The sequence below is a fragment of the Muntiacus reevesi genome, chromosome 9 (genome assembly GCF_963930625.1).
Source record: "Muntiacus reevesi chromosome 9, mMunRee1.1, whole genome shotgun sequence".
Classification (NCBI taxonomy): Eukaryota; Metazoa; Chordata; class Mammalia; order Artiodactyla; family Cervidae; genus Muntiacus; species Muntiacus reevesi.
Genome location: NC_089257.1, coordinates 27486781 through 27510475, shown reverse-complemented (window position 1 = coordinate 27510475; position 23695 = coordinate 27486781). Strand labels below are relative to the sequence as shown.

Genomic DNA, 23695 nt, shown 5'->3' with positions numbered 1-23695 from the left:
GTATTCCCGTCCAGAGGCTTGGCTGGGGAAGAATCCACTTCCAAGTTCACCCAGGTTGTTGGCAGAGTTCGTTTCCTTGTGGCCACCAGATTGAGGGCCCTGGATTTTTGCTGACTGTCAGCTGAAGGCCATTCTCAGTTCTGAGATGCCACCCGTAGTTCCTAGAGATTGCCTGCATTCCACCCTTAGCTCTTTGCTACACTGGCTTTCTCAGTGCGTGCATCCATGCTAGGTTGCTTCAGTTGTGTTCGATTCTTTGCGATCCTATGGACTATGGCCTGCCAGGCTCCTCTGTCCGTGGGATTCTCCAGGCAAGATAATGGAGAGGGTTGCCATGCCCTCCTCCACGGGATCTTTCCTACCCAGAGGTTGAACATGCATCTCCTGCATTGGCAGTTGGGCTCTTTACCACTAGCGTCACCTGGGAAGCCTGGCCTTCTCAGTATGGCCCCTTAATTCATCAGGCCATCAAGGAGAGGGAGTCTGCTAGCAAGATATAATTATATGGCTTTGCTGGTGGTTTAGTGGTAAAGAATCTGCCGGCCAATGTAGGAGATGTGGATTTGATCCCTGGGTCGGGAAGATCCCCTGGAGGAGGACATGGCAACCCACTCTAGTATTCATGCCTGGGAGATTCCATGGACAGAGAAGCCTGGCGGGCTACAGTCCACAGGGTTGCAAAGAGTTGGACATGACTTAGGGACTAAACAACAACAGCAAGAAGATAAGAAAATCACAAGGGTGATAGTCTCTTGGTTAGAAGCATGTCACAGGTTCTGCTCATTTGCCAGGAGAAGGGTCACACAAAAGCATGACCACCAAGAGAGAGAGTTGCCTTAGAACCTGTCCAACTCATCACCTCTACCAGTCTTCTACTTCATGTCCTTCTTTTGAGTGTGTTTCAATCTCTTTGTAATTTTGTTTTGCCTTATTTCTCCTGATTTACTTCTCTTTCTTCTAAATATATACCACCTCCTCTCATTTCCCTCTCAAAACTTTTCTTCCCTTTTCCTTTCAATGATGCCTCTTTAATACAGAAATATTTTTATTAGCATGGACAAAGTTTTAAAGTCTTGTGTATAAAGCAGAAGGCTTCTTAACTCTGTTTTGGCTTCCAAATCCTTTTAAGAATCTAATCAAGCGTATAGTGACTCACTCCCAGAAGTGAGGGACACAGCACTGGCCTGCTTCAGTTATTATTTCTGCACAACGTACCTCCCCAAATAAAGTGCGCTAAAACAACAACTATTTTGTTGTGCTCTTGATTTCAGTAATTCAGAGCACAGTGGGGATGACTTGTTTCTGCTTTTGATGCCTGGGGCCTCTGTAGGGAAGATTCGAACAACCCTGGTGATTCATATGGTTGGGGGCTAGAACTATCTGGAGGCTTTTTCATTTACTTGTCTGTCCATGGGCTGAGATGACTGGGAGGCTTGGCTTAGCTGGGACTGTTGATTGGAGTACTTACAGGGCTGGATCTGTCCACAGCGCTTGGGCTGCTCATAGAGCGGAGTCTGAGTTCCAGGAGGATCAGTAAAGGAGGATATAAAGGGGAACATTCCAAAGGCCAAGCTGCTTTTTATGATGTTAGCTTCAGAAGTCGCATGGCATTACTTCTGTCACACTCTAATTGGTTGAACAGCCTCAAGTCCAAGGGGACGTAGACTCTACCTCTCAATGAGAGGCATCTAGGAGAATTTGCAGCCTTTAGAAAAGAAATTACCACAAACACACATGTTAAAAAATACATTGTCCTAAACTCTGAGAATTGAAAGGGACCCAGAAGGATTATCCATTTCAGTCTCCCACCGTGGCTCAGCTCCTCTTTACAACTTTTCTGCCATTGCATACCTGGACCACAACAGGCATTTCCTTACTGGTCTCCCGTTGGCCACTCTTGCCTTGTACAGTCTGTTCTCCACCCTATAACCAGAATGATTCTTCTGAAACACGTTGCTCCTGTACATCCCCCACCTTCACCTCCGTTCCTTCCCACTCATCTTGGAACTAATGTCTGTGACACTCTGATGGTTTGGTCAACTGCCTCTTCAGCCTTATCCTAGGCCATGTCCACTCATGTTCTCCTTCTCACTATGGTTACTTTTTTTTTCAGTTCCTTATACTATTTATGCATCTTCCTGCCACAAGCTTTCTGCAAATGCTGGTCTCTACATGGAACGTTTTTCCCTACCCTCATGGCTTGATTAACTTCTACTTATTCTTTGGATCTTGGCTTGATAGTTACTTTCTCAGTAATGTGCTTTCTGACCTTCTCCATCAGGTCACATCCTCTTACTGCCTGCTCTTAAGGACCATGCATCTTTCATCTGTAACATGTATCTTTTTTATACTTGTGAGAATATTTGATTTAACTCCATATCTCCCGTAAGACTGTGAGGTCCATGAAGCCAGAGACGATGTATGTTTTTCATCATTTGTCTTTATGACTTATATACAGACATTATAAATGTTTTTCTTAAGTATGAAATATTTTTTTATTTTAGGAGTGAAGGAAATTTAATGCAGTCTAAGAATTTATCATTTTCTTGCTAGCCTACATTCCTATTGTAGTTCATAATGAACTCCAGTCAACCCTACCTACAGGTAACATAAGCTATCTTTAAAGGAAAGCTCCCACATTCTGTTCTTATCCAGGTAATATGTGGATTAAAAGCAAGCCTTTATATTTAATTTATGTCCTCCTTCAACAATAATTTCAGTTAGTTGACATGTCTTTGAAGTATTTCTCTGCAATTCTTCATATCATTTATTCTTTTGAATTTGCTATAATTTGCTAATTCAATGAGCATGTTTTCTTATTTAGCTTTATGTGTATCATTGGGGTTTTTCTGAGTAACCAACTTCTGAGGTCAAATATGTTTGAGAAATATCCTAAACATATTTCTTTTTTTTTTCATTTATTTTTTATTAGTTGGAGGCTAATTACTTTACAATATTGTAGTGGTTTTTGCCATACATTGACATGAATCAGCCATGGATTTACATGTATTCCCCATCCCGATCCCCCCTCCCGCCTCCCTCCCCATCCGATCCCTCTGGGTCTTCCCAGTGCACCAGCCCTGAGCACTTGTCTCATGCATCCAACCTGGGCTGGTGATCTGTTTCACCCTTGATAGTATAGTTGTTTCAATGCTATTCTCTCAGAACATCCCACCCTTGCCTTCTCCCACAGAGTCCAAAAGTCTGTTCTGTACATCTGTGTCTCTTTTTCTGTTTTGCATATAGGGTTACCGTTACCATCTTTTTAAATTCCATATATATGCATTAGTATACTGTATTGGTCTTTTTCTTTCTGGCTTACTTCACTCTGTATGATGGGCTCCAGTTTCATCCATCTCATTAGAACTGGTTCAAATGAATTCTTTTCAATGACTGAGTAATATTCCATTGTGTATATATACCATAACTTCCTTATCCGTTCTTCTGCTGATGGGCATCTAGGTTGCTTCCATGTCCTGGCTATTATAAATAGTGCTGCGATGAACATTGGGGTGCACATGTCTCTTTCAGATCTAGGTTCCTTGGTGTGTCTAAACATATTTCAGAAGTTAAATATGCTTGATCAATTTTGGCCAAAGTTTAATTAAACTGTCCAGCATCAATTTGTTGAATTTTTGCTACATCCTAGGTGCTCTTATATATCCTGGATGATGGGACTCAGCCTTTATTTAAATGTTGATGTACATGGGAGTATGCCCATTTAAGTTCCAAATCCACTCTGATATCAGTTTCTGAATAGGTTAGGGTAAGATAGGCTATGCTACCATAACAAACAACTCCAAAATTTCAGTGATTTAAAAGAGCAAAAGCTTGTTTTTTGCTCATGCTACCTGTACACACTTTTACAAAGACAGAGGGCCTTTGCTTATTATGGTCCCTAAGGGACCCAGGCTGGTGGACCTGCAAACATTTTGAATATTAGTAGGTTCCTCCTCTTCCTCCTCCTCCTTCTTAACTAATTCAGATATAATATTGCTAGTTGTTTTGTGTTTTCCTTCAAAGATAGCAAGTTCTGGACAGTCTTGCTCCAGTATTTAGATGTTCTAGCTCAGAGAGGACACTTGTCACTTCTGCTCACAAGTCATTGGCCAGAACTAATCATATGGCCCCACCCAACCCCAGAGGTGTCCGGGAAGTGCAGGCCTTTTCTGTGCTCTGAATGTAGAGAGCCAGAAGCATACGGTGAATAGCATTAATGACTGTTAGGTGTGAGTATAGGATACACTTCTCAAAACTGTTCGCTTGTTGAAACTTTTCTTCAGGAGGCATCTTGGGACGCTCTGTTTTGTAAGGGATAGCTTGGGAAACACTGGATTCTAGTCTAAAAACAACAAGGTTTAGCAGAGGCAAGCCTATTAGAGACTGTTTCTTTATTTTAGCCTCCTTAGGTTGTGGTAATTCAGTTAATTACAAATCCCCTTGTATTCATCCTCTAATACCCACTTCCCCTTCCTGCTTGTAAGATTTTTATGAAAGAGCTTGCAAAAAATCTTTTTGAAAGCAAAAACTACTCTGCCTGTTGCATCATTTTTGACTTAGAAGGGTACTTGCTTGTAACCAGTTTAATTTAGTATGACTCTTGAATCCTTGAGTTGAGCCCCTGGTTGAATTTATTTCAATGAAAGTACAAAAGAAAAAATCCTACATAGATTTCACCTGACATGCAAGTGATAAAAATGGATTCTAAAGTATTACTGGAAAATACCAAAATGCACAAGCTACACTAGAAGGATGTTCTATTCACTCATGTAAGTACCATCTACCTGCATAGCCAGACAAGACTGCATGACAAGTGTGAACCTGAGTATATCTAGGAGATAAGCATTATGAACAGAAGGACCAAGACATGGCAATAGCATCAGCCTGCCATGTAAAATTGCAACCAATTTTACTTCCTTAGGCTGAGTGCGGTAACAGAAACACAGTTTCCATAGCAAACTGTGAGACAGTTCCTAAGAAGTGCAGTTATCTTAATGAAATGCTGTGTAGACTTTTGGTCCTGTAGCTATATATGCATTTGCTGATTATTTCTGTATGAAGGGAGGAAGCTTTGGGTCCTGTATAAAGGAAGTTTTAGTGATTCTGATCTCATAATAAGGAGACAGAGAGGCTAAGTTTGCCCTTTGTCCTTAAACTGTTTCCATCTTAAAAAATGAAACTGAATATTTCAGAAGTTCATCACTGTTTAGTTTTTGTGACTCAGTATATTTCATTTCCTAAAAGCTCAAATATTTGAAGGTTTCGGCTTTGGTTGTTCGGTTTTCCGGTGGCAGGATAGAGTGGAGCTGGAGTTGGAGAACTGGTTTGGAGAAGCAATTAGGGAGAAGACACTGCAGTGGGAGTGAGGAAGCCTCGTGTCTGGACCTGCTTCTGTCCCTGATGGGTTATGTGGTTTCTGCCAATGGTGTCCCCTCTCTGGGCCATAGTGTCCTCTTTTGTTAAGCAAATAAGCAAACACAGGGACTTAGATCCTGTAATGACCGTTCTAATGACTGCTCACTTGTTTAGTGATTTTTTTTTAACTGTTGTTTAGTGGTTTTCTTCTTGGGGAGCCCTTCCTTCTACCTCCACAACACTCTGTGTTCCTTCTAGTCACCCCTTGGGGCAGTTGGAGTGTGCTTTTGTCTCTACTCTTGCAACAACTGTCCACAGATACACACAACAGGTGCGGGTGGCTGGAGGGTGTGCATAAGCCCAGGTCTTCTGACTTCAGCTCTTGGTTTGTCTGCTTCTACCAGATGGGTGTAACTTAAAAAAAAAAAAGCTATTGGCTGTGTTGGGTGTTCATTGCTGCACGTGGACTTTCTCTAGTTAGGTCAATGGGGGCTACTCTTTACTTGTGGTGCGTGGGCTTCTCATTGCAGCAGCTTCTTCTTGCGGAGAACAGGCTCTAGGCACAAGAGCTTCAGTAGTTGGGGCGCACGGGCTTAGTTCCCCCCCCCCCCCGACATGTGGGATCTTCCTGGACCAGGGATCAAACCCCTGTCCCCTGCATTGGCAGGCGGATTCCTAACCACTGGACCACCAGGGAAATCCCTGAGTCTAACGTTTTTTTTGGCCAATAATGTAGAAAGCTCTAGGAGTACCTCCTCTTTGTTATTTTTTATTTAAAATATTACTTAAGGGCACTGAGCCCCCTCTGGGGTCATCAGCACCATTGGCACTGCTGTGCAAAGGGGATCAGAGAGGATCCTCAAGCAGGAGGTCCTCCCAAGCATGGAATTCCCGGCTTTCTGATCGGTTATTTCTTTGCCTCCTTTCCCGTGGAGTCACATTTCATGCCCTGTCTCCTCGCCTTTCCGCCTGCAGTTTTGCACATTTGCGCTGACAGTTCTGGTTTCTCTGCAGGTGCTGGTAGTGACACCAGGCCTTGTGAGAGCTGTCTGTGGTCCTGGGTGGGATGTGAACAGTTTTTCTCTTGGAAATAGCCTAATTTGAAGGAAATCCCCTTTGCTGTTTGACATGGTGTGAACCATAGCATCAGGAATCCTTTTAAATCTAACAAGATATTAATAAATCTGTCTCCTGGGTGCCATCTCTCCAAACACAACAACCTTAGTTGTTGCTCTTGAGATGCCCTAAGAATAAAAGATCTGCATTCAGACACACAGTCCTTTCCTTTTGCACTGAGGATTCTTGGATGAGGTTTATTTTGGTGTCCTTAGCCATGGCAGGGAGCCATGTTCAGCTTTGGTTTTCTAGGCTGTGAGTTTCACAGTCCAACCTTTGTTGGTGGAACAGATAAGAGATTTAAAATACACAAATATCTTCCACATCTTTGCTTAAGCATCACCTCATCAGTGGCTATCTCTCACCAACGCTGCCATGTAGGTTAGCTGCAGCATCAACCTATCTGTAATGACCTAAGTTATTGTTTGAATGTGTTTAATGAGTCTTAATGAATGTTTAATGGCGTGGAAGCTCTGTGAGGTCTAAGGGGTACTTCTCTGGCCTACCCTTCTCTCCAGAACCTATGATTAGCTGAGGCCTGATGGCACGATATTTCATTTCACAGGAACAGACAACCAGCAGATCGCTATAACCCCGACCCCGGAGTCATCTCCTCATGGGAGGCTGTTACCGATTTCACCAACATGGCCTTTCTCCGAAGTCCAGTCTTCCTCAGCAGTGGACAGAATGAAGCCTGGGCCCGGAGCATCCCCTGACAACACGAGCTGGCCGCAGTCTGCCTGGACGGCCCTACCCAAGACACACCGCCGAGCTCGGGCCCACGGGGACTTCTCTCCTTCCCAAGGCAGCGCCCACAGCACCTCCCTCGAGCCTTCCAAGGATTCCGCTGAGACCCTGGTCCAGCCAAGAGCTCCAGGGGGAAAAGAAGCAGCCTCAGTGTCAGGTTTGCCTCTCACCAGCATGCTGCCCCCACTGTCCACCCTCCCGCCAGTGACGTCCTTCACCGCTGGCCTCCCGTTGCGGCCACCGTGGGTAGGGACTCCTTCCATTTCAGAACTACATTCCCCGAGGGCAGACGCTCTCCTCTCATCTTCATCTTCTTCATTGGCTCCCGACTCACCTCATTCCATCACCTTTTCTAAGGCAGCAGAGTCACCCACCAAAGTGCCTTTATTCCCCTACACAGCTCCAACTGACTCCTCCTCAAATCAGAGCATAGCGAATCCCCTAAACCCACTTGCTGAGGAAATGAACCGCGCTCCATCCAGAAATGCCCAGGATTTAATAGGCATCCCTCGTCTAGGTTTTTCTGGATCCTCGAGCCCAGCAGAGGGTCCTCACTCAGCGGGCTCCCCCTTACCTGAATTTTTGAGCTCCGTGGCAGACCTGGCCCCTTTGTCGCCCCCTCCCCCAGCCTCTGGAAGTCTTCAGCTTTCTGGTGGAAGGCCCTCATCGTTGATGTTGGAAGTGGTTCCAGGTCTTGCATCCACCCAGCCAATTGAAGCTGAGGTGGCTCAAAGAGCACTTAATGGGGTGTCTCTGCCAACCTTGAAGAGTGCAGCAACCCATGAAGCTGCGTCCTCGCTGGTCCAGACTGCAGAGTCAGTGGCAGTGGGAATAACCAACCTGGAGACAGCCCGTGCTCCTGCAAAGAACTCTGCTTACCCCCTGCGTGTGTCAGCAACCCCAGAGAATTCCAAAGGGCCCACCCTTTCAGCAGAACCCAAATCTTCCCCTTTGGCGCCTTCTCCTCTGCCTCTCACCACAGCTGACCAAGGACAAGAAGGCCCTTCTGGGGCAGTTCCCACATCCCCATCAAATGGCACAACAGCCGACTTCCCCTCCACGGCTGCCCCGCTCCAGCTGGCACGGAGTCAGACCTATCCATCCGCCGTGCCCCAAGTGCCAACTCCTCAAGAAGCAGGTAGTGATGGGTCCCCTCCCACTGCAGCTACAGACCTCCTCCTCTCAAGCACATTTCCTCATCGTCCTTCCACGACTTGGACATTTCCCCTGCAGAAGGAAAATAGCATGGGAGCTGTTTTAAAGAAAAATGAAAAGGCAAATTTGACAGTTGCTCTCCAGACCCTTCCGAGTAAAGAGAGTCCAAGTCTTCACACTGTAGATGGATTCACCTCTAATTTCAGCACTGATCATGTCTCTACAGATGTGACACCACCAGGAACCAGCCTCCTTCCTTCTGAATTACCTCCATCTTCCATGCCCTTCACACAAGCTACCCAGACTGTGTCCCCATCTCGTAGTTTTTCCAGTGCCAAACCAGTGACTTACACAGCTGTGACAGACCATTCTGAGTTGCCAGTTTGGGCTTCCAAACAGGTGACAGCTTTTCCCTCCTCCAGTGAGGTCTATGATTTCTCAACAATGGGAGGCATAAAGAAGCCAGCAACCACAGATGTTTTCTGGAGTTCTGTTGCAGCAGAAGCTGAGTCCCTTTCCACAGAATCCATGATGTCTGGTTGGTTGCAGCAAATAAATTATCATGTAAATGGGCACACAATTAATTCCACAAGTTGGGAAACTCACTCAGCTGCAGCCACTTCTCCTGGTGGTTTAAATTCCACTGCCAATACAATAAAATCTCAGGATTTCAAAGATAATGTTGGGCATTCAGCGACTGTGGAAGGTTTTAGCATCCAGGATCCAGGGTCTGGTATGAGCACCAACCAGCCCATCCAACAGTCAGATGTTACCATGGTTGGAAACCATACAGACTTCTTGTCCATAAACACTAACAACTATCTCAGAGACTTCCAAACAACTGAGATTGGAGATTACCCATCTATAAGCCAACAATCTGTGTCTCATCCCCATCTACAGTCGCCTGCCCATCCAACACATCCACTTGTGCTGAGCTCTCCAAGTCTGACTTCCACAGCTCGCTTGCCAGAAATGCTTTCAGATGGAATGGATACAAGTTTTCAAATCACTGATGATATCTATCCATCTCCAGTGATAAATGCTTCCCCACCATTCCAGGGTATCCTGAGATTTCACCCTACTGCTGAATCACCTCCTCTGTCAACCAGTGCCTTACTCAGGACCCCGTCCAAAACACTGCGGGCTTCTCAGCACCCCGAGAAATGGACAGGTGCAACCACTAATGCAGGTAGTTTGTTTCCTGGTCCCTCCCAAGATAGGTGTGTGACAGCTTCTGGGGCCAAAGCATCTTCAGGCTCAACACAGATACCTAGCTTTGCTCTGAAGGAGCAGATATGCCTGATTTCAGGATGATGAATGAGTTACTAGTCCAGATAGTCATGCCCTTGATCTTCAGCTGACTTGATATTTTGGAAAGTATTTGGAATTTAAGTGTCCTTATTTCCACCCATAGCTTTGCTGTAAGTGGCATTCTCATTACGGTTAATCAACTTAATGAACCTAAAGCCGTTTTGCCTAAATTCCAGAGCTCAGAGACCTCTCAGCCCAACAAACCCATAAGTGGCATCCATGCATCCCCACAAGTGGTGTGTGCATTCCGTGCCAATGACAAACTTTGCTTTTTCTCTTTGCAGTGGACTCCTCAGTGTTGCCCCAGGCAGAACCGACAGCAGCAGCAGCAGCAGCAGCAACCACGTTGTTTCTTCGGAAATCAAGTCCACTGGTGCTGTCTGCAGCCCTGGTTGCCAAGGGCACCGGCAGCAGCCCTTTGGCCATGGCCTCGGGATTAGCCAAGAGCAGCTGGACCACTGCTCTAGCTAAAAACATCACGAGCAGTGCAGCATCTGGCCCCAAAGCGACACCAGGGGTGGCTCATCCAGCCTTCTCCTTCACGCCGACCTACATGTTTGCAAGAACAGCACACACCGTGAGCGCTCACCCAGCCATGCAAGGGAACACGGGCGCTGCCTCTGGCCTGTTATCCACAACACACCTCCCCAGGAAACCACAAGCCATGCACACGGGCTTCCCGAACCCCACCAACCCAGATCTGCCCAGGGTGTCCACCACTCGCCCGCTGACCATCACAGCAGCCTTGACGTCCATCACCGCACCAGTGAGGGCCACCCGGATGCCACCTTCATCAGCAGAAAACACAGATGCTGCTTTTCCCGCTGTGTCCACTGCTGTGGTCACACCTGGCAAGACGGCGTCCAACCTGGAGTGTCAGATGTCCAGTAAGCTTCTCGTGAAGACAGGTAAGAGTTCACTGCCCTGATTTGATGTGAAAGCCACAAGTGCATCCTGGCCTCAGAGATGTAGGAGAATTCTTAGATTTCTTTGAGATCAGTGGTTCTTAACCAGTCCCTGCCGCCATGTCTGGAGACGTTTTTGAGTGTCTACATCTTGGAGGGTAGGGAGGGTGTTTCAGGCATCTAGCAAGTTAAGAGACCAAGGATGCTGCTAAACTTCCCTACAATGCACAGGATGGTCAGGCAACAGAATAATACAGCCCAAAACATCCAAAGTGCTGAGGCTGAGAAGTCCTGATCTTTATTAAATGATGGAGAAGAATCTCCTCTATCATGTGGAGAATATGACACAGAATCTAGCCCTGGGATCCATCCTGGTATCAGAGGCCTCCTGAAACCAGTTCCCCTAGGGAGTCTGAAAAAGCAAAGGTACACCAGAATTTGCCTGTAGAGTGTATCTACAGGCAAGCCTTGATGATGTGATGTCTACAGTGATGTCTCACGTGTGTGAATGCTGTGATTAGTAAAATACATGATCATAGGAAGGGCAACAGGACTCAGAAGGACTCTGTCCTGTGTTTTCTCAACCATCCGATACTAAAAGTACAGCTATGGTACCCTATGTTGGCCCTTGAATTTCCTTCTGATGTTAAAAAGGAGACCTTCTTGAAAAAGTCGGGGTGGTAGATGCTGGTTTTTTAGCCCCCTCCTCTGAGTTGCAGCAAATGGGCCAAGAAGGCACACCATGCTTTTAATAGTGCGGTAGTGTCTGCTATAAAAAGCATTAGAAACATTATTTGAAAGAGCATGCCAGTGTTGAATGCTCATGTCCCGCCTTCCTCTTCACCCCACAAGGAATTAAATGAAATTATTTCTTGAGACAGATCCTATTCTAAAATGGGAAATTGTGAAGTTAGGCATAGCTGAAAGCACAATATCTTTTTTCAGTTTCTCAAGAAATTATACCATCTGGTTTTCCCCTCCCCCTGCCCCCTCCCTCCAGATCTCTGCCTCCCCCTCTGAGTGGCAGGCAACCCCAGCCTCCTTGATGCGGAAGTCTGGAACATTCTCCACTCCCTCTTCTTCACACCCCTCCTCACCCCAGCCACACCCAGTTGGTTCCTTCCTGTTCTGCCTCCTGAATGCCTCTTCCCTCCACCCCCACCGCCCCTTCCCTGGTTCACATCACTCACCTACAATCTGCAAAAGCAGCCAGATTTCTCTGTCTGCCTTCAGACTTCCCCCCACCCCTCTAATCTCCTCTCCAGTCTGCAGTCAAGGGAACCTTCTAAAGTTCATACCTTTGCTTAAACCCCTTCCTTTCCCACTGCTCTCAGGACCAGGCCTGGACTTGTAGGCTGAAGTATTCACTTCTCTCCCCATGCCTTTGCACTTGGTCTTCCATCTGTTGGGAGTGGCCAGGGCAGTCCCTCTGGCCTTAGCCCAGCTCCTGCCCATCATCCTCCAAGACTTCGTGGAAGCATCAGTTCCTCCCGGATACCTTCCCTGATCCCTACACCCTCGTCCCAGTCAGGGCTGGATGCTTCTCCAAGGGCCTCCAACTACATCCTAGGCTTCCCTTCAGGGAACACCTGTCGTGTCCATCACAGCTGCCTCTTCTCATGCCAGGTCTCCATCCTGCTTGTTGGAGGTGGGAGGGGGGATCCCCCTCCTGATGCAGAGTTGATTTAGGCTGTTTTAGGGTGCAGGGCCTGCCCTTAAGGAGGCTCTCAGGGATGCTGTTGCAGGAGTTTCCTTGCATGCAGACCAGTCAGGAGCAGGCACACTGGCTTTAGCCTGGCTTTCAGAGTTAAAGGCAGTGACGGTCAGAAGTGAAGTGCCTCTAGTGTACTAGCTGTCTCTCCATTCAGTTCAGTTCAGTCTCTCAGTCGAGTCTGACTCTTTGCGACCCCATGAATCGCAGCACGCCAGGCCTCCCTGTCCATCACCAACTCCCGGAGCTTACTCAACCTCATGCCCATCGAGTCGGTGATGCCATCCAGCCATCTCATCCTCTGTCGTCTCCTTCTCCTCCTGCCCCCAATCCCTCCCAGCATCAGGGTCTTTTCCAATGAGTCAACTCTTCGCATCAGGTGGCCAAAGTATTGGAGTTTCAGCTTCAGCATCAGTCCTTCCAATGAACACCCAGGATTTACCTTTTTCAGGATGAACTGGTTGGATCTCCTTGCTGTCCAAGGGACTCTCAAGAGTCTTCTCCAACACCACAGTTCAAAAACATCAATTTTTCGGTGCTCAGCTTTCTTCACAGTCCAACTCTCACTTCCATACATAACCACTGGAAAAACCATTAGGGCCACCCAAATGACTGGGCCTTCTTTAGGACGTCGGCGGGACCAACAGAGCTGCCGCCCCAGCTATGCTAAATGGGAAAATTGTGAAAGTAGGAAATTATACCATCTGGTTGTCAGCTGGCCCTGTACGAGCCAGCTTTGCTCAGAACCTGTAGGGGGTGCTGGGTGGCTGGGAAGGAGCAGAGGGCTCGGGAATTAGGTCTGCTGCCTTATGCTGATTGGGTGCTTCTGTTTCACCCCACAGTTCTCTTTCTGACCCAAAGGAGGATGCAGATCAGTGAAACCTTGAAGCTCAATATAGCCAAAGGGCTCACACAGGCCTTGCGGAAGGCGTTCCACCAGAATGACGTCTTGGCTCATGTAAGCCCCCTGCTCTTGTAACGAGGCTCATCCAACCACGTCTTCTTTTTGGGTCCAGAGTCTGTTTACATTGTTTCTCTGCTCCCTGGGCACCATAACCACCCCAGAACTAGACTCTTTCATCACTCATCATTTTGGCAAATAGCTAATGTGTGGTAGCAGGAGAAGGAGGTCAAAGTCTGAGATAGAAAATTGAGGATAATTGTGTCTAGTTTTGGGGTTGTTTTTTTTAAAGCCTGGATGTACTTTATAAAAATTGCCCCATTATCCTGTTATTTGGGGAAAGTATTTAATTGTGTCAGTGTAATTTTGCAGAAATCATCTACTGCCTTTTCTTTTATCTTCCTCACCATTGTAAACAGTTGGTGATTTATTTCTGGACATTTAAAAATTACTCTGACTTGTAAATTAAGTCCAACTTTGCTTAAATTGAGAGCAACAGACAAGGAAGTAAGCATTTTTTTTTCTCTCCAAACACTTTCATGCCAAGTACTATTTAACAACCACCAGCTGATTTTGATGGCATATCCAGTGATGGAAATCTTGCTCTACTCCCTTTTGGTTTGATTCCAAGTTTTAAAGCAGTACATGTGATGGGCAGTCAGTGGACAGCCCTTTACATCACTTAAAAATATCGCTCCAGCTTTCTGCTCTGCTGATCTGCACAGCTGCATTCAAATTAGTGGTCCTTCCCTGCCACCACACCACAGACTAGGAAGGAGATTGGGTACAGTTTATTCATCATTGTTAATCTCTTCTATATAATTCTGAGAAGTAAAAGAGGAAATGCTCTCCACAAGAGGCATCTGTGGTTTCTGCACCAGAAACTTTATTTAAAAGTTGAAAATGTGAATGTTTCCCTGTGGTTACCTGAGATAGTTTCCGTTAAACTTTGGTTTTTGCAGATTAGCCTCACAGATTTTGCCCTTTGTTGCGTATCATCACAGACCGCTGTGACAATTAGTATGTAGTAGTTATTTTAAAATCAGTTTTTATTTAAAAAAAACACTTAAGATTGGGATTGTTATATATGCACTACTTTATATAAGATGGAAAACTAAGAAAAACCTTCTATATAGTATAGGGAACTCTATTCAATACTCTGTAATGACCTATATAGGGAAAGAATCTAGAAAGGAGTGGATATATGGATATGTATAACTGATTCACTATACTGTGCCGCAGAAACTAGCACAACACTTTGAATTGACTATGGTTCAATAAAAATTTAAACACTGAAACATATTTCTTTCAAGAGGATGTTTGATATTATCACCATGAATAGAAGTCAGGATCATTTGCCACAAATAGAAGGTAATGATAAAAATGAAATAAAGGAGTTTCCTGACGGTCTAGTGGTTAGGATTTGGTGCTTTTACTTTCATGGCCCAGTTTCAATCCCTGGTCAGGGAACTGAGATCCTACAAGCTGCATGGCATGGCCAAAATTAAAAAATAAAAATGAAAATAGTGGAGACTGTTAAATTCAAGCTAGACATTACTGCTTGCAGAAGGCATTAAGGCCGGGGCCTGGCGTCCCTTTGTTTGTTTAAAAATATGATTAGCAAGGATTAGAGAGGTGTTAGAAGTCAACTGTCCTCAAACGGAGACTTGCTTCTTGAGATATTAGCATTAGGAGGGTTGGAATGGGAGTCACTTTCTTGGGTAATTTGGTGGTATTTAGTGCTGAGTCCACGTTCCATCCAGGAATACCTCTTGTCCCTTGAACATCACCTTCAAGGGACAGGGTGCTGAGGAGCACACAGTGTGGAGGAAGCAAAGGACACCCAGCCTCCTGCAAAATCAGTTGTCTTGGTTTCTTTGGCAAAAAAGCATGACACTCCTAATGGAGATGGAAGAATAAGGGGAGGAAAGGTGGTGTTCAAAACACCCTGCACTGTGGATATCAAACACGAGGAAAGCAAAACAAAGTAAGAATAAGGTCAAAAGCCTCGAAAATCTTCCAGTTAGGTGAGAAAGAGTTCAGATCATCAGCATCCCTTAGGACTCCTTTGCTGTAAGAGAAATTCTCCATGGCCCAGCCTTGCCTTGGTCATGAACCAATCACAAGCCAAGAATGGAGTTAAATCTGAACAGTTCTCTCAGCTTCTAAAGAGAGGGGTGCACCTCATTTACTAGCTGGCCCTTGTCTGGAAGGGGTCCGAACTTAATCTGTCATTTCTGCCTTTTAATGTTTGTGTTGTTGTTGTGCTCTGTCACTCAAGTTGTGTCCAACTCTTTGCAACCCCATGGACTGTAGCCCACCAGGCTTCTCTGTCTGTGGGATTTTTCAGGCAAGAATACTGGAGTGGGTTGCCATTTCCTGTTCTAGGAGATCTTCCTAACCCATGTCTCCTGCATCTCCTGTATTGCAGGTGGATTCTTTACCCACTGAGCCATCGGGGAAGCCCCTTTAATGTTTATAAATGATGAGAAATATGGTACAGCCATTTTCTCCAGGATTCCTATCCCAGGAAATCTCTTTTGCCTGCTGTCTCCTGCCAGCCTTCGTGGGTGATAATTGGTGCTCCCAGGATTAAACTGAGACACTTAAGGAATGAAAAAAAACTACCCACAGACTTAATTCTATTTCAGAATTAAATATAGATTTAATCCTATATCCATAGGTTCAACACAAATGATATTTTGTTGTATTCTGATATTTTGAGACCTGCCAATTCCATCAGTTTATAGGACTGCTAGAATATTTGTCGAATGGGAGTGTCCTCTTCCCCAGCCATGCTGAGTAACCATTGTGGTTCTAAGGAACACCAAGAGAGACTTAAAGTATGGTGGAAGTGAACACTAAATTCTTTGGGTCCATTTGTCTTGTAGGTAGACCTTCTGGAACATTCTCACAACATCACCGTTGGTTATTACGCTACTAAAGGGAGGCTGGTGTACTTACCTTCCGCAGTGATCGAAACGCTGGGTGTTTACGGGATCAGCAACGTCACTGCGGATGTGAAGCAGCACACCCCAAACTTGCAGTCTGTGGCTGTACTTGCCTCCCCGTGGACTCCCCAGCCTGCAGGCTACTTGCAGCTGAAAACAGGCAAGTAATTCAGAAGAAAAGGATTCCTCTTCATTCTGGGATTGTGGGCGGTACCCGGAGGACACCTGTTTGAAAACTCCATCACTGGAACTCCCCTGGTGGTTCAGTGGTTAAGACTCCACACTCCCAGTGCAGGGGGTGCAGGTTTGATCCCTGGTCAGGGAACTGAATCCCTCATGCCATAGCTGAAGATGCCACAACTAAGGCCTGGTGAAGCCAAATAAAAAAAACGAAAACTCCATCACTAGCTGCTCTGCCATTTCTTAGAGTCCTTGTGTACCTTCCTCCAAGGGCCTTGCTAATCTATTGTCCAAGTTCCCTGCACAGCAGCCTAAACTTTTCCAACCTGGATTCATGAGAAATATTCCTTCACAGAAGACTTCCCAATTTATATGAGTATATAGTACTTATGAGAATCAGGTACTGTATTTTTTTTTCCCTGTATTACCAATGGATACTGAGGAGAATTGAGTATCCTCAGCATAAAATCTATACTTTGCAACAACATGTTCCAGATGCCCTTGAATTAGAATCTTTGAGCTTAGGCCTTAGAGTCTTTCCTTTAAACTCGCTGGTGGGACTTCCCTGGTGGTCCAGTGGTTAAGAATAAACTTGCTAATGCAGGGGTCACGGGTTCCACCCTGGCCCGGGAGTATTCCATATGCTGCAAGGCGACTAAGCCCGTGTGCCATAGCTACCGAGTCCATGTTCTCTGCCACAAAAGCGCACCAAACCTAAACCAGAAAAAGCACCAAACCTGCTTTCCACAGCTGCAGTAAGCTCTTGCACAGCGACGAACACCCAGTGCAGCCTAAATAGAATTTTTTTAAATGTTGTATGTTTTTTAAAATTCTGATCTTGTGGTTTGAAAGCCACAAGAGGAGAGGAACCGTTGAAACTGATTCAAACAACTTAGGCATGTAGGTCAACTGATTTTTTTTTCCTTCCAAAGAAATAGAAGGCATGATCACTGCAAATTCATTTTAGTTGTCTTGGAGCAGATGTTTCCATATGCCAGTAATTGAAATCACAAAATGCTTTGCATTGGAGGGAATCTCAGGTTCGATCATGCTTTTAATTCTTCTATTTTATAAATCATTTTAAGAGCCACTTCCAGAACTATGACTGTCCTTATTTGCCTGATTTCTCTGAGGTAAAATGATGCTGTTTTGTATCATGACTGCCATTAAGTTCAAGGAACTAAGACATAGAGCTTTGGTGAGCGTTGATTTATTACTCTCATTCTAGTGCTACAGTTTGTGAGCCAGTCCGACAACATACAGTCCTGCAAATTCGCTCAGACCATGGAACAGAGGCTACAGAGGGCCTTCCAGGATGCCGAGAGGAAAGTTCTGAATACCAAAAGCAACCTGACGATTCAGGTGAGTGGGAGGGTGCTTCAGCCTGAAGTTGACAGAGGCCACCCGGAACCCAAATGTTGGTGAGAAGTGCTTTGGTTCCCCCATTTCAAAGCTGCCTTTGTACTTTGGGTATATGATGTCGGTAGGAGAAGGTGCCACTTTGGGGTCACTGAGCTGAGTCAGGCCTGGCACTGATGAGGATATCTGGGGTTGATCATACAAGAGAGATGGTGTGCCCCTGTGTACCTGCTGTGATTTGGGATTTTATGTTTATTTTCCCTTGTGAAGCTTCCTCAAGTCTTTCTAATATACTTATTTTTTTTTAAATGTACTACACTCTATATGTCAGGTGTCTCATATAAAGTGAATCATTTCTAAATAACTAATTCACCTAAGATTTCCTTTTCTGTGATTTTCATTCAGTTTATTTTCCAGGCATCCACAGGAACAATCACCTTAGTTTAGCATGCACATCTTTTACTTAGGGCTTACTATGTGCCAGAACATTGCTAAATGTTTTATAAATGCTTTGCTACAATCAAAACCACAATGAGGTACCATTACACGCCAGTCAGGATGGCTGCTATCCAAAAGTCTACAAGCAATAAATGCTGGAGAGGGTGTGGAGAAAAGGGAACCCTCTTACACTGTTGGTGGGAATGCAAACTAGTACAGCCACTATGGAAAACAGTGTGGAGATTTCTTAAAAAACTGGAAATAGAACTGCCATATGACCCAGCAATCCCACTCCTGGGCATACACACCGAGGAAACCAGATCTGAAAGAGACACGTGCACCCCAATGTTCATCGCAGCACTGTTTATAATAGCTAGGACATGGAAGCAACCTAGATGCCCATCAGCAGACGAATGGATAAGGAAGCTGTGGTACATATACACCATGGAATATTACTCAGCTGTTAAAAAGAATTCATTTGAATCAGTTCTAATGAGATGGATGAAACTGGAGTCCATTATACAGAGTGAAGTAAACCAGAAAGATAAAGAACATTACAGCATACTAACACATATATATGGAATTTAGAAAGATGGTAATGATAACCCTATATGCTAAACAGAAAAAGAGTCACAGAAGTACAGAACAGACTTTTGAACTCTGTGGGAGAAGGTGAGGGTGGGATGTTCCGAAAGAACAGCATGTATATTATCTATGGTGAAACAGACCACCAGCCCAGGTGGGATGCATGAGACAAGTGCTCGGGCCTGGTGCACTGGGAGGACCCAGAGGAGTAGGGTGGAGAGGGAGGTGGGAGGGGGGATCGGGATGGGGAATACGTGTAACTCTATGGCTGATTCATGTCAATGTATGACAAAACCCACTGAAATGCTGTGAAGTAATTAGCCTCCAATTAATAAAAAATAAATAAATAAATAAATAAATGCTTTGCTACATAATACTCAAGACATCCTTCTGAGGTGTTATTATCAGCATTTCACAGAAAAAGGAATGGAGAGAATGGTAAGAAACTTCCAGAATTAGGACTTGAGCCAAAACCTGTACTCTAATCCATCATGCTCTGCTAGCATCAATGCAATGCAGAAATGGGATCCTTGATGAAATTTTCAGCAGGCATGTGACTTCTCTTCCAGGGCAGTCTCAGTACTGGTATACTGTATTTCAGTTTCCTGAATTTGCAGTAAACATGCTACCAAATGTCTTTCTCAGACCCATTTTTTTTATATTTCTATAGACAACATCTCCCTAAAGACACATGCTTCTTAATAATTTTCATCCAGCCCCCAAATTTTTCTCTGTTTTTAATGAACTAAAAGCCTTTGCAACTAAACCCAGTGGTTTTAAAATTGACAGTTAGCTTAAATGAATTATCAGTAAAGCCAATATGTTGTGGAAAGCATACAATTTAATTTGAATGAGCAGTTGTCCCTTTCTAGATTCACCCAAAGTATATATGGAAGTATCTCATTATGATCTGGTTCATATTTGACTAAGATCTAAAAACATGTCACAGACATAAGATTTATGTAAGGAGTGTGACTCAGCTCCTTTGTGGGAGATCTTTTTCTTTCTGATTGCGTTTGTGATCCTCACAGGTACATGAGTCTTATTGAAGTTTGGCAGCAGAATATATTCTAATTATAATCAGGAAGTACAGACTTACAGAGCAGCTTCTTCTTATCAGCCAGTGGACGGGACACCAAGATAAATAAGCTGCCCTTGGCCTTAAGAAGCCTCTCTTGTGTTGTTGTATGATAGTCATGGCCATGAGATGAAACTATATTTATAAAGTAAGCAACAAACATTCCTTGGGAAAGACTACAGCAGGTAATTAGAAAATGGCATCTAAATAGATTTTAGATGCTCTTGAATGTATCAACAGCTCTTGATATGAATGGATAATTAGGTGAATTGTTTTATTAACCCTCTTTCACTTTTTGCCTTGGCTCATAGGAAGCCCAGAGCCAAAGCTGTTGTGTAGATTTAATAACCCTCTAGGCCACTAGGTTATGCATAGATCGTTACATGCTAATCATCCCCCAGGGTTGTTGTTAATCAGTTTTTTTTAGGACCTGGTTTTGCAATTAATAAATTTCCCTTTTATTGTATTAAATATAATTTGTGGGGCACCTCAGATCTTTTATGGAATAAAGCAATGTAAATATTTAACTTTTTCAGAGGGTCATTGAAAAAGTGACTTCTTAGATTATATTTGTATAGCATTGATATTAAGGGCTAGAATATAGGAGGCTCAGTTAAGACTTTTTGATTATAAGCGATAGAATGCAAGCTCACAAGGCTTATGCAAAAAGAGGAAGTGATTGACTCATGTAACTGAAAAGTTTGTAGCTTCTTACTTTAGGAACAGTTGGATCCAGGTGCTTATATGATTTCTTCATGAAATTGTGTCCTCATCTCTTGGCTTGCCTTGCTATAGCCTGGCATTATCCTCAGGCTCAAGGCATCTCCACGTTTGTCTCATCTTTATTGCTCACAGTCTCATGGAACCAGAGTGCCCTTTCTTGTGTCATTCCAGTCACAATCCTGGGATTCATTTTCATTGAACCCTCTTGGATCATGTGCTCATTTCTGGACCAGTTACTGTGACTGAGGGTATGAAATATCCTAGTCAACTAAGTCTGACTGAGATACCCGCTCCTGGAGCCTGACTGGGGCAACTCTCCCCCAAGCACATGAACTCCCAGGACAGAAGCAGTGTTTCCTCAAGAGAAATTGTGGTACTGACATAGAAGAAGGGAGAAGGGATGCTAAGGATGAAAACAGTAGCTTTCCATTCCATCAGCTTTATGGGTCTAATTAAATGAATCATGGCATGACTGAATGGGAAGTAAGAGATGATGTCAGAACCCAAAGGAATCTCAGAACAGAGGGGTGATGGAAAAGTGTTCTTTGCAAGGGACAGGGCATGACTATGAGGGAACCGTCATATGACCTTGGTTTCAGGCCTGTGGATTTCTTCTTATTTATGAAGCTGTTGTTAAGTAGCCCCCAAGAGTGACTACACTTTTCTTAGCTATAAAAAAGATGAGTAAAGAAAACATAAATGGAAAGACATTCTGTGTTTATGAATTGGAAGACTTAATATTGTTATGATGTCAAGTACTACCAAGAATGATTGATAGACTCGATGCAATCCCTATCAAAATTCCAGTGATGTCTTTTGCAGAAATAGAAAAATCTATCCTACAATTCACATGAAACCTCAAGGGACCCCAAATCGCCAAAACAATCCTAAAGAGGAAAACAAAGTTGGATATCTCACACTTCCTTATAAAACTTAGTGCGGAACTATGGTATTCAAAACAGGATGAAACTGGCATAAAGACAGAAATATAGACCAGTGGAACCAAACAGAAAGCCCAGAAATAAATACATACATGGTCAAATGATTTCTGACAGGACCATTAGGTGGGGGAAGCCACAGTCATTTCAGCTAAACAGTTCAGTTCAGTCACTCAGTTGTGTCCAACTCTTTGCAACTCCATGGACTGCAGCATGCCAGGCCTCCCTGAACTTGCTCAAACTCATGTCCATCGAGTTGGTGATCCCATCCAATCATCCTCTGTCATCCCCTTCTCCTCCTGCTTCAATGTTTCCCAGCATCAGGGTCTTTTCAAATGAGTCAGTTCTTCACATCAGGTGGCCGAAGTATTGGAGTTTCAGCTTCAGCATCAGTCCTTCCAAAAAATATTCAGGACTAATTTCCTTTAAGATGGACTGGTTGGATCTCCTTGCAGTTCAAGGGACTCTCAAGAGTCTTCTCCAACACCACAGTTCAAAAACATCAATTCTTAGGCACTCAGCTTTCTTTATAGTCCAACTCTCACATTCATACATGACTACTGGAAAAACCATGGCTTTGACTACATGGGCCTTTGTCAACAAAGTAATGTCTCTGCTTTCTAATATGCTGTCTAGGTTGGTCATAACTTTTCTGCCAAGGAGCAGGTGTCTTTTAATTTCACGGCTGCAGTCACCATCTGCAGTGATTTTGGAGCCCCCAAAAACAGTCTGTCACTGTTTCCATTGTTTCTCCATCTATTTGCCATGAAGTGATGGAACCAAATGCCATGATCTTTGTTTTTTTGAATGTTGAGTTTTAAGCCAGGTTTTTCACTCTTCCTCTTTCACTTTCATCAAGAGGTTCTTTAGTTCTTCTTCTCTTTCTGCTGTAAGGGAGGTGTCACCTGCATATCTGAGGTTATTGATATTTCTCCTGGCAATCTTGATTCCAGTGTATGCTTCATCCAGCCCAGCATTTCTCATGATGTACTCTGCATATAAGTTAAATAAGCACAGTGACAATAAACAGCCTTGATGTACTCCTTTCCTGATTTGGAACCAGTCTGTTGTTCCATGCCTGGTTCTAACTGTTGCTTCTTGACCTGCATACAGATTTCTCGAGGCAGGTCAGGTGGTCTGGTATTCCCATCTCTTTAAGAATTTTCCAGTTTGTTGTGATCCACACAGTCAAAGGCTTTGGCATAATCAATAAAGCAGAAGTAGATGTTTTTCTGGAACTCTCTTGCTTTTTCAGTGATCCAACAGCTGTTGGCAATTTGATCTCTGGTTCCTCTTTCTTTTCTAAATACAGCTTGAGCATCTGGACGTTCACAGTTCACATACTGTTGAAGCCTGGCTTGGAGAATTTTGAGCATTACTTTGCTAGCATGTGAGATGAGTGCAATTGTGTGGTAGTTTGAACATTCTTTGGCATTGCCCTTCTTTGGGATTGGAATGAAAACTGACCTTTTCTAGTCCCATGGCCACTGCTGAGTTTTCCAAACTTGCTGGCATAATAAGGTCCTCTTGACTTCGCATTCAGCATATCTGGCTCTAGGTAAGTAATCACACCATCGTGTTATCTGGGTCATGAAGATCTTTTTGTCTAGTTCTTCTGTGTTTTCTTGCTGCCTTTTCTTAATATCTTCTACTTCTGTTAGATCCATACCATTTCTGGCCTTTATTGTGCCCATCTCTGCATGAAATGTTCCCTTGGTATCTCTAATTTTCTTGAAGAGATCTGTAGTCTTTCCCATTCTATTGTTTTCCTCTATTTCTTTGCATTGATCACTGAGGAAGGCTTTCTTATCTCTCCTCGAGATTCTTTGAAACTCTGCATTCAGATGGGTATCTTTCCTTTTCTCCTTTGCCTTTAGGTTTCAGCCAGTAATACTAGGAAAACTGGTATCCACAAGCAGAAGAATGAAGTTGTATCCTCACCTAACACCATATACAAAAGTTAACTCAAAATGGATCAAAGACCTAAGTGTAGGAGCTGATAAAGCTGTAGGACTCTTAGAAGAAAATCGGGGAGAAAAGCTTTATGACATTGAATTTGGAAGTGATTTGTTGATATGACACCAAAAAGCACAGATAACAAAAGAAAAAATAAGTAAGTTAGATGTCATCAAAATTAAAAACTTTTGTGGCTCAAAAGACATTATCCAAACTCAGCCCCCATAATGGAAGAAAATATTTGCAAATAATATATCTATAATGGGTTAATATCTAGAGTACACAA

The 23695-nt window shown here is 44.1% G+C and overlaps 1 protein-coding gene across 1 annotated transcript in view; it reads left to right on the top strand.

The window, feature by feature from the left end:
- Positions 1-23695, top strand: part of KIAA1549L (KIAA1549 like) — a 137932-nt gene that overhangs the window by 2088 nt on the left and 112149 nt on the right. The window contains exons 2-8 of the mRNA XM_065944681.1: positions 7037-7375; positions 7937-7941; positions 8518-8542; positions 10011-10592; positions 13143-13258; positions 16093-16312; positions 17561-17694. Coding sequence (XP_065800753.1) covers positions 7037-7375; positions 7937-7941; positions 8518-8542; positions 10011-10592; positions 13143-13258; positions 16093-16312; positions 17561-17694 — 1421 coding nt within the window. The remainder of the gene's footprint in view (positions 1-7036; positions 7376-7936; positions 7942-8517; positions 8543-10010; positions 10593-13142; positions 13259-16092; positions 16313-17560; positions 17695-23695) is intronic.